The sequence below is a fragment of the Loxodonta africana genome, chromosome 17 (assembly GCF_030014295.1).
Source record: "Loxodonta africana isolate mLoxAfr1 chromosome 17, mLoxAfr1.hap2, whole genome shotgun sequence".
Classification (NCBI taxonomy): Eukaryota; Metazoa; Chordata; class Mammalia; order Proboscidea; family Elephantidae; genus Loxodonta; species Loxodonta africana.
Window position 1 is genome coordinate 81,601,154 of NC_087358.1, and position 14,099 is coordinate 81,615,252.

A 14,099-nucleotide genomic window follows, 5' to 3' on the forward strand; every position below is an offset into this window, starting at 1 on the left:
CACTTTGAAATGTGGCGCCTGGGGTCCTAAATGCCAACAAGCGGCCATCTAAGATACATCAGTTGGTCTCAACCCACCTGGAGCAAAGGCAAAGGAAGAACACCAAGGTCACACGACAACCAAGAACCCAAGAGACAGAAAGGGCCACATGAAGCAGAGACCTACATCATCCTGAGACCAGAAGAACTAGTTGGTGCCCGGCCACAATCGATGTCTGCCCTGTCAGGGAGCACAACAGACAACTCCTGAGGGAGCAGGAGACCAATGGAATACAGACCCCAAATTCTCATGAAAAGACCATACCTAATGGTATGACTGAGACTAGAGGAATCCCAGAGACAATGCTCCCCAGAACTTCTGATGGCGCAGGACAGGAACCATCCCCGAAGACAACTCATCAGGCATGAAAAGGACTGGTCAGTGGGGAGGAGAGAGATGCTGATGAAGAGTGAGCTAATTAAATCAGGTGGACACTGGAGAGTGTGTTGGCAACTCTTGACTGGAGGGGGGATGGGAAGATAGAGAGGGAAGATGGCAAAATTGGCATGAAACGAGAGACTGAAAGGGCTGACTCAATAGGGGGAGAGCAAGTGGGAGAAGGGAGTAAGATGTATGTAAACCTACATGTGACAGACTGATTGGAATGGTAAATGTTCACTTGAAGCTTAATAAAAATTAATTAAAAAAAATTAATTTGGAATGAAAATTAATGTGAACAGCAACATTCTGAGGATGCTCTTTTGCCTTTTAATCCCAAGAATATTAGATAAAGTGATATAAGCTACATTCTGATTGTGAGTCTTTATTATAAGTAAAAGTAAAAAAAGTAGGCAGTATTATATGATTTATAACCTCAGATGATGAACTTTAAGATGAAGTAGCTGTTTGAGGCATTTTATTCAAAGAAATGGATTTTTAACTGTTGGTAAGATAAAATTTTAACTTCACTTATTGTTCCCTCTGAAACAGGTTTAGTGTATGCACCTAAGTAACATTTTCATGATTCTGTGTCCAGTTTTTATTCTTATATGTACATGAAGTACAATTTGATGTTTTCTGCGTTATGTATTTATTTTGCATCTAGTACTGTAAAACCTTTTATTTTTGAATGACTAAGCTTAAGATTGAGTGGGTGACAGGAAGAGAAGTGTATGAGGACCTACTTATTTCAGAATGATTGTAAACATGGGTTACTTTTAAATGGGCTCATGGAAAAAAACACAGATTACAATGAAAAGAAGCCGGGTCACACATCTTACTAGCCTGTGATTGGTGATATTAAAATTAACCTTATAGTAGTCATATCTCTTGAGGTTACAAGAATCCATGAGAGAGAAAGGAATGATGTTAAATGTAAACTAAACACAGTTCTGGTGTTTAAAGGCTCTTTTTTTGCTTCTACAGGTGTTCATTTGTACTACGTAGGGGGGGAAGTTTATGCTGAGTGCGTGAGTGACAGCAGCATATTTGTACAGAGCCGTAACTGCAACTACCAGCATGGCTTCCACCCAGCCACCGTCTGCAAGATCCCCAGTGGCTGTAGCCTCAAGATCTTCAACAACCAGCTCTTTGCCCAGCTGCTTGCACAGTCAGTCCACCATGGATTTGAAGTAGTTTATGAGTTAACGAAGATGTGCACTATCCGAATGAGCTTTGTTAAGGTAAAGTTGCTTTTATTGGAAATAATAAAGTGGCAATAATAATTTCATAGGATTAATGCTACAGAGATTTTTCCATCCCTCCAATCGCTGAGCACTATTGCCACCCAGTAAATACTTGTTGAATTTACTTGTAGATAAGATACTCTCCTTTACTCTTAAAAAGCATACAGGCAACGGGAGGAGAAAATATGTATAGGTAAGTGTCGTAGTTTCCTGGTGCTATGGTAAGACAAATATCACAGATAGGTGTCTTTAAAGAACAGAAGTTTATTTCCTCACAGGTTGGGAGGCTAGAAGTCCAGATTCAGAGCACCAACTATAGGAGAAGGCTCTCTTTCTGTCATCTCTGAGGGAAGATCCTTGTCTCCTTCAGCTTCTGTAGCCCCTGTATTCCTCCGTGCCTTGCCCATATGGGATCTGTCTTCCCCTGTTTGTGCTTCCTTGTCCCCGTGTCTGTGATTAGGTTTATGACACACTCCACACTGACATGACCTCACTAACATAAAAAAGAAAATCCTGTTCCCACACAGGATTACATCCGCAAGTATAGGGATTAGAATTCCAGTACATGTTTTAAGGGGATACAGTTCAACCCATAACAAAAACTAAAAATCAAGCCAGTTGCTGTCAGGTCAGTTTCAACTCATGGTGACCCCTTGTGTTTTAGAGAACTGGGCACCATAGGGTTTTCATGGCTGTGACCTTTCTGAAGCAGATCACCAGGCCTTTCTTTTGAGACACCTCGAGGTGGGTTTGAACTGCCAACCTCTCAGGTGGTAGCCAAGAAGCTAATCATTTGCGCCATCCAGGGACTCCAGAATAGATCTGGCTCTAATACAACACAGTATATATTATGTGTTATTGTGAAAGTATATACAAATTGGAATAGAAACATTAAGTCAGTGTGGTTAATTATGAGAGACTAGTAGATATTCTCTTTATATGAATATTTGTTGCATTTCTCAAAGTAAATCTTATTAAGGTTGATGTAAAGGTTGAAGAAGCAAGGAAGGTACTTAGTGGGAAGGAAAAACAACTGGATTTACAAATTAAAGGTAAGGGCTTCAGTTTCATCCTTCTGCTATTTCATCTGTTGAAAACAGTGCTTGCAAATAATTCTGATATTTCAAAATCTGAGCTTGTTTGCTAACTACCTGGGTAGATGTGACACAGTTTTCAGACTATCAGATATCCGTCTGAGGGATCAGTATGACTTGTTCCAGGTTTTTTCCAGTATAAATTTGATTTAAAGTTGCCGTGAAAAATAGTTGGCGCAGTGGTTAAAAGTGCTTGGCTGCTAATCAAACCCACCAGCCGCTCTGCAGGAGAAAGATGTGGCAGTCTGCTGCCATAAAGATTACAGCCTTGAAAACCCTATGGGGCAGTTCTACTCTGTCCTATAGGGTCACTATCAGTTGGAATTGCCTCGATAGCAACAGGTTTTTTTTTATTTTTATTTTTTAATTTTTCTATACTCAAATTATATTTCTATTGTATTTGTAATTTCAGTAACATTTTAAAAATAAGAATCAAGATTATAGTTTCCAGTTAAAAAAAAAAAGGCTTCTTGAAACCATTTTCTTTCACGATAATAAAGGAGTTTTATTCAACTTTACTTTTAAACTTTAGAAGCATTTTTGTATTTTAAAGCAATTAACGCTGGTGTAGTAGTTAAGAGCTATGGCCGCTAACCAAAAGGTTGGCAGTTCGAATCCACCAGGCACTCTTTGAAAATTCTATGGGGCAGTTCTACTCTGTCCTGTAGGATCACTATGAGTTGGAATAGACGTGACAGCAACAGGTTTGGTGTTTTTTTAAGCAGTTAACAAATACCTGGAAATCGTTTCCAACATTTTTTTTTTTTTTTTTTTGCTTTAGAGCCAGCAGAGGGCATTGAATTGCATTTAATGAATAATCATTTGACTCATCAGTTATTTTTTTTCCAGGTTTTTAAAATTAGGATGAAATGCCAATGCCTCATAGATGGTTATATCACATTAGTATAAACTTGCATAAAAATGAGATTTTCTTAAGATCAACCAAATGTATTTCTCAGCTAGGCAACATTTAAATCCATAAAGCACACAACTTATAGAAAATAAATAGTTACTAATATTGCAGTAACATTTCTTTTTTTTAAATAAATTCTCAGCAGATATACAGATGATTAGTTTACAGGAAACTTTGTATTACTAGACACAAGTGGCCACTATTGGGGGTGAGGGACTAGATCATCTTTAACATCTCTTTAAGCTCAGATTTTTACTGATTCTAGTACTCACTCATTCAGCCAATCAACAAATGTTTACTGAGCACCTACCATGTGCCAGGTACTGTTCTAGGCATTAGGAAACATAAATAATAAATTAAAGACCTCTGCCCCTGTGGAACTTATATTCTAGCAGGTAGCTATGATAATAAGCAACAGCCATAATAAAGAGGTTGTGTGGAAGAAGAGGGGGCAGTGGTGGTTTGGGGATAGAATTCTTGCCTTCCATTCAGGAGAACCATGTTCCATTTCCTGCCAGTGTACCTCATGTGCAGCCACCGCCTATCTGTCATTGGAGGCTTGCACGTTGCTATGATGCTGAACAAGTTTCAGCAGAGCTTTGAGACTGGTAAGATGGAGTAGGAAGAAAGGCTTGGTGATCTGCTGAAAATCAGCCAATGAAGACCCTATGGATCACAACACTCTGAAATGCAACCAATCATGGGGACGGTGCAGGACCAAGCAGCATTTCATTCTGTTGTTTATGGGGTCACCATGAGTCAAGGGCCAACTTGATGGCAGCTAACAAGAACAACACAGAAAAAAAATGTAGCACAAAACAAGGAAAACTGGAGTGCTGGGGTGGAGATAGATTGCAGTTTTTAAAAAGGAGATCAGGGTAGGCCTCACTGAAAAGGTGACACATCACCAAAGATCTGAAGGAGATAGAGGGAGTTAGTTATAAGGACATGTCGGAAAGACCAGTAGAGACAGTGGGAACAGCAAGCACAAACACGCTGTGGGAGGACTGTGCCTGGAAATTCCAGGGAACAGCTAGAAGGCCAGTGTGACTGGAGCATAATGAGTGAGGGGGAGATGAGGTCCAGGCACCAACAGAGAGCCAGACCAATACTTCGTGAGCCACAGTAAGGGTCTGGCTTTTACTCTAGTGAGATGGGGAGCCACTGCAGGGATTTGAGCAGAGGATTTCTCATGATCTGACTTACATGTTTTAAACTCTGGATGCTGTGTGATATTATGCAGATATTATGCATTAAGGGTGGAAGTAGAGAGACTGGCTGCTTAGGAGGCTGTTGCAATACTCAGGTTAGACACGATGGTGCTCCCACCAGGGGAGTTTCAGTAGAAGTTGTTATAAGTGGAAGGATTCTGAATTGTGAAGGTGGAGTCGATGGGGGAGTAAGAGGAGTTAAGTTCAACTTCAAAGTTTTTTAGCCTGATTTGCTGCAAAGATGAAGTTACCTTCAACCCAGATGGAGATGAGGTAGACTTGGTTTTGATGTGCGAATAAGATGCTGTTTTAGTGGTAACAAGTTTGAGATATCTGTCGCACGCACTGGTGGAGCTGCTGACTAGGCAGTTAGATGTATGAGTCTGGATTTGGGGAGAGAGGCCTCAGCTGGAGATGTAAACTTGGGAATTGTCAGCATGTGGGTGGTTTGGATGAGATCACCAAGAGTTTAAGTAGACAGTATAGGGGGTTCTGGGCCTAAGTCCTAGGGCTTTTTAATATTCAAAGATGGAGGGCAGAGAAGGAAGGAAACTGAGAAAGAACAACCAGAGAAATAATAAAGCCTAGAAAGCATGGTGCTTTGGAAGCCAAGAGAAGAAAGTGCGTTGAGGAGGAGATGGGGTGATGACCTAAATCAAATACTGCCTGTTACAAATTGAATCGTGTTCCCAAACGTGTGTTGGAATCCTAACCTCTGTACCTGCGGATGTAATCCCATTTGGGAATAGGGTCCTTATTATGTTGATGAGGCTGTATCACTTTAGGATGTGTCCTGAACCTGTTTACTTCTGAATTATAGAAAGAGCAGATTAGACACAGAAGCCAGCACTACCAGAGGGGAGACAGACAGTCTGATGAGGACAGAATCAGATGGACCTACAGGCCCAGTAACTCCAAGGATTACTGGCTACAAGAGTCTGAAATAGACAAAGAAGGACCTCCCAACTAGAACCCTACTCTGAATTCTGACTTCTAGCCTCCTGAACTGTTATTTCTGTCCTGATAAATTTCTGTTCTTTAAAGCCACCCCCTTGTGATATTTATTTGTGTTACAGCAGCACTAGGGAACTAAGACACTGCCTGTGAGGTGTGGAACCCCCTTGCAGCAAACAGTTTGGCATTTGTTCCTGGTTCCTGAGAGCCAGACCACCTTGAGCCCAATGAGTAGGGGCTGACCAGCCCAGAAGGGCTCACCTGGGGGCCTAATACTAAGCCTCATGAGTCTCACAATGTAACTTTCCAGGGACCTGTGGTGAGGCCAATCAAGACTTTGGAAGATGGGGTTCAGTAGAGCTTCCAGGTTGAGGAGAATGAACATTCTGCTCTCAGGAGGTTAGCAAGTCCTTGGGGGGGCATGGGAACTCTGTTCTTGGACCACTCCCAAACCCTGCCTTATTTGTCTGTTTGTTCATTTGTATCCTTTATGGTTATAATAAATAGGTAGCTCTAAGTACAGATGCTACTCCATGAATTCTGCGAGTCATTCAAGGAAATTATCAAGCCCACAGGGCAGAGGGAGCCAAGCGGTCAGAAGTACAGGTGTAGTGTGAACTCCTGGACTTGTAGCTGCTATCTTGATGGGGCTAGAGGAAAACCCTAGGTTTGGAGCCAGTTGGTGTGAAGTGCAGGGAGTCATGCGGACCTCCATGGACTCAGCCCTGGATAGCAGGGATGACATTGCTGCCGGGGCAGCTGGTGATGAGGATGAAGAAATGGGAAGGTGAGGTCGGATCACACTCCAGGTGGGAGTTGGATTTGTGTTGACTCTGATGGTGCAGTTAGCAGTGATGGTGGGAGGTGCCCGCTGCACCCCTTGGTTGTGCCTGTTGGTGCAGTGCCTAAGTAACACAAAGAGTGAGATGTGATCATTAATTTTAGCAATATGAAGGTCTCTTTTGATCTTGACAAGAACAATTTTGTTGGGCACCGAGGTGAAACTGGTCAGAATGGCTTTAAGAGAGAATGGAAGAAGAGGAGTTGGAAACAGCAGTATAGACAGCTCTCTTGAGGGTTGTTGCTAGAAAGGGGACCGAAAAATTGGACAGTGACTGGAGGAGGTGGCGGTGTCGGAGAAGTACTTTGAAGATGGGAGATATTTCAGCATGTTTGTATGTTGATGGGAATTTCCAGTCCAACAGAAAGTAAAAGATTATACAGAGAATGAGGGGGATTTGCTGGAATGATGTCCCTGAGAAGGCAAGTGAGAATAGCCTAACATACAAAAGGACAGACAGGTAACCTATGGTAAGAAGTAGAAAGGCTGAGCATGTGGGTACAGGTACTCAGGAAATTGTCTTCTGACAATTGATGAAATATATTTGCTTGGCTGTGATCTTCCTTCATTTTTAAAATAACTTTTCATTGATGTGCATGCAATATATAGACAAAAATACACAAATTTATTATTTTATTTTATTTTGTTACTGTCTCTCTTGTGAATGATGGTAACGGGGAAATTACCAAAAGTGAACGAGAGAGAGGGAGGAAAAACAAGCTAACCAACCCTGAATAATCCTGAATACCTTGTTGTTCTCTATTTTTAATTTTCAGATTCAGTCACTGGTTGGTAATGAGTAACAGTTTTGTGTAAAACACTGTGCTCAGCGCTAAGGGAGTGAGCTAAGTTCAGGTTTCATCCCCTTGTGGAAGAGAAAATGATTTATTAGTCTTTCTGTTCTCTTTGGAGCCCCAGACCAGCTCTAAAAAAAACAGTTGCTGTCAGGTTGACCCCATGTGTGTCAGTAGGACTGTGCTCCATAGGATCAAAAGCTGAGTTTTCAGAAGCAGATTGCCAGGCCTTTCCTCTGAGGCACCTCTGGGTGGACTCAAACCTTGTGGTTCGTAGCCGAGTGTATTAACCATTAGCACCATCCAGGGACTCCAGACCATCTCTAGATCCATGTATTTAGTTGTGAATACAAAGGGAACACGTCGATTTAGACTCGTATTAGGGTGCCAGGTTATATGCAAAAGTTGTACTGGACTTAGAGGAATGTAGAGTTTACGATCTCTCCTGCATCTCAGTATCTGCTGAGGGGTGTGGGCTCTGCCTGTGTCCACTGAGCTCAGTCTAGCAGCTCTGGAGGCTAACTGTAAAATCTAACACAATCACTCTTGGCTCCATTCTTGCTTTTCAGGGCTGGGGAGCTGAATATCATCGCCAGGATGTCACGAGCACCCCGTGCTGGATCGAGGTTCACCTTCATGGACCACTGCAGTGGTTGGACAAAGTTCTGACTCAGATGGGCTCGCCACATAACCCAATTTCTTCGGTGTCTTAACAGTCCTCTTTTAAGCCACATTTGTACAGAATGCATATCGTTGTACACAGAGGCTTATCTAATTTCAGATTTGCAATTAACTGAAGTTTCTAAGTACATACATAAATACATATAATGTATACTAATCTCTTTCTTAATCACTGTTTGTTTCATGCTTTCTAGTTAACGTGATGTCAGTACAGTGTGATTAGAAAAGCAGGAGTATCAGGCCTGTACCATCATAAGAAGCACCTTCTTCTGTGGGAGGCAGTAGGTGAAAGGCAACTGGGTCAATAAATAGTATTTGAAGGATGTTGGGAGAATCAAAGGCAGCTTTAGTCATTCGTGTCATTGTAAGGCATGTTGTATGGCCAAGCAGAAAAATACTCAAACTTCTATACGGCAAAATCAGGTACTGGAAGCACTAGAGCAAATAACGTTTTCAAACAATAATCAAACCCGTACAGCTTTAGTTCTGTTGGCAAGAAGAAACACCACACTTGTATAATCAGGTAGGATAAGCCAAAGAGAGTTTTTTAATTGTGATAAATATATATGTAACAAAGCATTTGACATTTCAACTGTCTTTGTATGTACAGCTCAGTGACATTAATTATGCTCTGATGTTGGAATATTTATGGCTGGACTATCGTGCTGATATTAATTAATGGTGTGTTTGAGACAAAGTTAAACTGTCATTGGAAAAAAATGTGAAGCTTGGAGCCATGTTGCTTCGTAATCTACTGTTGTAAAAAAAAGAAAAAGGAATGAGACTAATATGGGAAAACAGATGTGGAAACAGCACGAAATGAGTTATCTTCCCAAACTGCAAGATAAGACCAGACCTTAGTCCAACAGTCACCCAGGGAGACTCCTGCTTTCCACATAGGAAATTGCGTTCATGTTTTCCTGGGCATTCATGCCAACAACCCTGCAGATACCTGAGTCTATACAGTGTGGTATCACACCCTGGTTTAAGCCCTGTGTAGAGCAGACGTAGGTAAAGGAAAAGGGCTGGAAACAGCATCGTAAATTTTCTTAAATCTTCTCACATTCCTACGTTAAGGTCTGTAGGAGAAAGCACCCTTTTGCCATGTTTTCCTGGCCTGTTGAACAAATATTAACTATTTACAGATTACTAAAACAATGGTGAACCCTTTGAGAAAATCTGGACACAAGACTGAATCAAATTTATGAGTTAACTTCGTGTGTCTGTTGATTAAATCATCTGCTGGTCAAACCAGGTAACCTTATACGCAAAAATCTCATACCTGGAAATGTCTTCCCAGGTAAAATGATAATTTCATAATCCCCCATACTTTCTGAAGAACATTCATACTGAATAATAGGAACACCTTTTTAAACACATACAATATTAAAACCTGTGGATGATAAAATAGGAAACGTCCCCATATTTCTAGATGCTTTCATATACATGTATATATAAAATAACCACCCACTAAACACTGTATTGCTTGGAAAAATACTTCACGCCCTCTTAAAAATATAATTTAAGATGGCAGTCATGCTTGTAACAGACGGTACTTCAGTAATCCAGGAGATTTCTTCATTTATACACTCTGTTTCAGCTCTTTATAGCATTAGCACACCCGGTAGTTGTTTCTCATTGAATTGTATTCAGGGTAGAAATGATCATGTGAAAAAGATATGAGGGACCTTCCACTGTCACTTCTTGTGATGACTAGTGTTATCTGATAGACTCTTTCATCTGTACAATAGAAAGTAAATACTACATTTTGCATTAAAACTAGGTGGTGCATAGTATTTGTAAGCACCCATAGTTTACGTATTGTGTACCTCTGTGTACAATGTTAGGTCCTGTGGAATCAAAGGTAAACAGACCATCCCAGCCCTCGTGGAACTGAGCATCTGGTAGTAAATCTGCTTGTGTAGAATCTTCATGTTTCAGAACTTTCAAAACACAACATGTGGTCTTTATTTTGCTTGACAAAATGTAATTGATTTCTTAACTACCGCAATTTTGAAACTTTTATTTCCCTTCTCTTCTGAGCAGCCAGGTAATGGAGGAACACTTCTTGTGTGTCTCAAAGTTGTTTTTCTCCCTTGCTCCCTAGTCTCCAGTAACTGTCCATCCCCCGTCTCTGGAAAGAGGAATTAAAATGGTGAGTGCCCCTCCCACAAAAACATCAAATACAGGCTGTTTTTGCTCCAGAGATCAAACATACGTTTCTTGATCTCTCCAACCAAAACAGATGCCATCGGGTCACGTGGCAACCCTTTGTGGGTTAGAGTAGAACTATGTTCCACAGAGTTTTCAATGGTTGATTTTTTAAAAGTAGATCACCAGGCCTTTTTTCCGAGGCACCTCTGGGTGGGCTCAAACCTCCAGCCTTTTGGTTAGCAGGCAAGCACGTTAACCATGTGCAGCACCCAGGGACACTCTCCACAAACTGTCAAACACATCCCCTGGTTACTTTATGCCTTTACAGAATTAACCTCAACTGGTTGTTTATAAATGACATCTTGAGAGAGGGGAAGGAAGAAAGAGAAAACCTTGGATTTTCATGCAGCTTTTTTTTTTGGGGGGAAACCAGTACAAAATATTCACATGACCTCAAATTATTTCCTTGAAAAATAAGTTATTAAATTGGTACATATGCATCAACACCAGCCATGTTTCACTAAGAGCTTTTATTAGGATACGTGTGAAATTCAGAGGATTTAGAATTGATGAGAAGTTAACCCTTACTTGGTCACATTTGAATCAGCCATTTTATCTTTTGCTGGCAAGAATTGTTAAAAATTTAAAGCAATATTTGATTTTACTTCTAAATGTATTCATTTAGCGCTCATTCTTTGATATAGACAATCAAAAATATATAATAGCATTCTTTTTACAGGATAGCTAGCAAAATGGACATGCTAAGCATTTAACTACATCGGCAATTCAAAACATGCTCATGGTTGCCATGGAAAAGGATCATGTGCCAACAGAGAACAATAATATTTTGGCCTGCTCATGACACCCAGAACGTTTCTCATGTTGTTCGAGTCAGTTTTTTTAAATATTTTCCTGTTAAAAAGTTGAGATGTGCCAAGTTTGTTTTAGCTAGATGATATTTTAATACCTGCCAGTGCTTTGGAACTATAAACATGTCACTTTTCAACGCATTTACTTTCTGGGTTTTGTTTGTTTTACATTCAGTATAAATCAAAAAAGTCAGCCAACAACATAGCATTTCAAATCTCTCTTTTTATTGTCTTCTGAGAAATTGGATACCCCAATAACAACAATGGAGCCCTGGTGGCATAGTGGTTGAGAGCTCAGCTGCTAACCAAAAGATCAGCAGTTCAAATCCATCAGCTGCTCCTTGGAAACCTATGGGGCAGTTCTACTCTGTCCTGTAGGGTCGCTGGGAGTCAGAATCGACTGAACAGCAGCAGGTTTGGTTTTGGTTGTAACAACAACAGGAGCATTTTATAAATATCACTTTCTAGACTTCAAGCTCTTGCTTAAAGCTGAATGTGTCCCCAGTATTTGGTAAATATATTCAATCAATGTAGCCAAATATGACATGCATTCCAAATTTTGTCTTTCCCTGTTATGATTTAACAGCTGAACTGCCTGATGAAATTAAGTGATCCTGGCATATGTTAAAGATAAGCTCAAGTTAATGTGAAACAGACAGAACAAAACTTTTCTATTTGAGTGAAGTAATGCTTTTGATTATAATAACTAGGCTTCAGTTATCCATCAAATGCATACTTACACTGTTACCTGGTTGTTTATAATAAAGGATGTTGTACCTATATGTTTTTTGGCACTTTTTTTTTTATAAACCTCACAGAGGATTCACTGCCTGTAGCTCCTAAGGCAATTGAGCTTAAGTCATACTGTTTTGAAAATGGAATGTTTTTAAAATCCAACATGCTATAGAGAAATTAGGTAGTAGTTTTGAATTGAACATCTTGGAATAACTGGCATTAATTATAGAATAGTGAAGATATCTTGCAGTAACTTTATCTTTTAAAATAATTTTATCGTGCTTTAGGTGATTCATTCAGAAATTCGTACACAAATTGTTTTGTGACGTTGTTTGCAATCCCCGCATTGTGACAGCACCCCTCCTTTTCCATCCCAGGTTCCCCAAGTTCATTCATCCAGTTTTCTTGTCCCTTCCTGCCTTCTTGTCTTTCTTTTGGGCAGGAGCTGCCCATTTGGTCTTGTATATACGATTGAACTAAGAAGCATGTTCTTCACATGTGTTGTTGTTTGCTTCATAGGCCTGTCTAATCTTTGTCGAAAAGTGGGCTTCGAGAGTGGCTTCAGTTAGCAGAGTGTTGAGTGGGGGCGGGAATAGTCTCAGAGATTCCACCAATCTCTTGTCAAACCAGTAAGTCTGGCCTCTTTTTTTGTGAGTTTGAATTTTGTTCTGTATTTTTCTCCCACTCTGTCTGGGACTCTCTATTGTGATCCCTGTCAGAGCAGTCAGTGGTTGTAGCCAGGCACCATCTAGTTCTTCTAGGTTCAGGCACGTGGAGGCAGTGGTTCATGTGGTCCTTTAGTCTTTTGGGCTAGTATTTTCCTTTTTTCTTTGGTTTTCTTCATTCTCCTTTGCTCTAGACAGGATGAGACCAATAGATACATCTTGATGGCTGCTCACAAGCTTATAAGACCCCAGATGCTACTCACCAAAGTAGGATGTAGAACATTTTCTTTATGAACTATGTTATGCCAGTTGACCTAGATGTCCCCCAAGACCATGGTCCCCAGCCCTCAGCCCCAATAACTCGGTCCCTCAAGGTGCATAGATACTTCTAGGAAGCTTCTATGACTTTGCCTTCGTCAAGTTGTGCTGACTTCCCCAGTATTATGTACTGTCTTATCCTCCACCAAAGTTACCACTTATCTACTATCTAGTTAGTGACTTCCCATCCCCCCAGCCCCCCTCCCTCGTAACGACAAAGATCGTTTTTTTCTTTGTGTAAACCTTTTCTTGAGTTTTTATAATAATGGTCTCATACAGTATTTGTCCTTTTGTGATTGACTTATTTCACTCAGCATAATGCCCTCCAGATTCATCCATATTGTGAGGAATTTCTCGAATTCACCATTGTTCTTTATCATTATGTAGTATTTCATCGTGTGTTTTTTATGTACCATAATTTATCCATTCATTTGTTGAGGGACGCTTAGGTTGTTTCCATCTTTTTACTGTTGTGAAGAATGCTGCAATAAACATGGGTGTGCATATGTCTGTTGATGTGATGGCTCTTATTTCTCTAGAATATATTCCTAGGAGTGGGAATTCTGGATCATATGGTATATATATATATATTTATTTACTGTGCTTTTTCAAACTTTACAGAGCAAATTAGCTTCTCATTCAACAATTTATACACAGACTGTTTTGTGACAATGGTTGCAATCCCTGCGATGTGTCAATACTCCACCCTTGCATACCACAATTCCCTGTTGCCATCTGTCCATTTTTCCTGTCCTTTCCTGCCTTCTCATTGCTTTTGGGCAGGTAGTTGCCCTTTTGGTCTCACATACATGTTCCTCAAGTGTATAATTGTTTTACCAAACTGTCTAATCTTTGGCTGCAGGGTGTACTTCAAGAGTGGCTTCAGTACTGAGTTAAAAGGGTGCCCAGGGGCCATAGTCTCAGGGGTTCTTACAGCCTCTGTCAGGCCAGTAAGTCTGGTTTTTTTTTTTTTATTTTTATTTGAATATTGTTCTACGTTTTTCTCCCTCTGTGTCCGGAACCCTGTGTTGTGATCCCTGTCAGAGCAGTTAGTGGTGGTAACATCTAGTTCTTCTGGGCTCAGGCTGATGGAGGCTGTGATACTTGGGTTCCATTAGTCCTTTGGACTAATATGTCCTTGTGTCTCTGGTGTTCTTCATTCTCCTTTGCTCCAGACAGGATGGGACCAGTAAATGTATCTTAGAT

At 40.5% G+C, this 14,099-nt stretch overlaps 1 protein-coding gene across 7 annotated transcripts in view; it reads left to right on the top strand.

The window, feature by feature from the left end:
• SMAD9 (SMAD family member 9) overlaps nucleotides 1–13,815 on the top strand; it is a 201,996-nt gene extending 188,181 nt beyond the window's left edge. For 5 of the 7 annotated variants that reach the window (XM_064270246.1, XM_064270248.1, XM_064270247.1 and 2 more), the window contains 2 exons: nucleotides 1,405–1,661; nucleotides 8,041–13,814. In XM_064270246.1, coding sequence (XP_064126316.1) covers nucleotides 1,405–1,661; nucleotides 8,041–8,184 — 401 coding nt within the window. In that variant the 3' untranslated portion in view covers nucleotides 8,185–13,814. Of the gene's footprint in view, nucleotides 1–1,404; nucleotides 1,662–8,040 lie in introns of all 7 variants that reach the window. The other 2 variants (XR_002786430.2, XM_010592667.3) reach the window with 2 other exon arrangements.
• The last annotated feature ends 284 nt before the right edge of the window (nucleotides 13,816–14,099 follow it).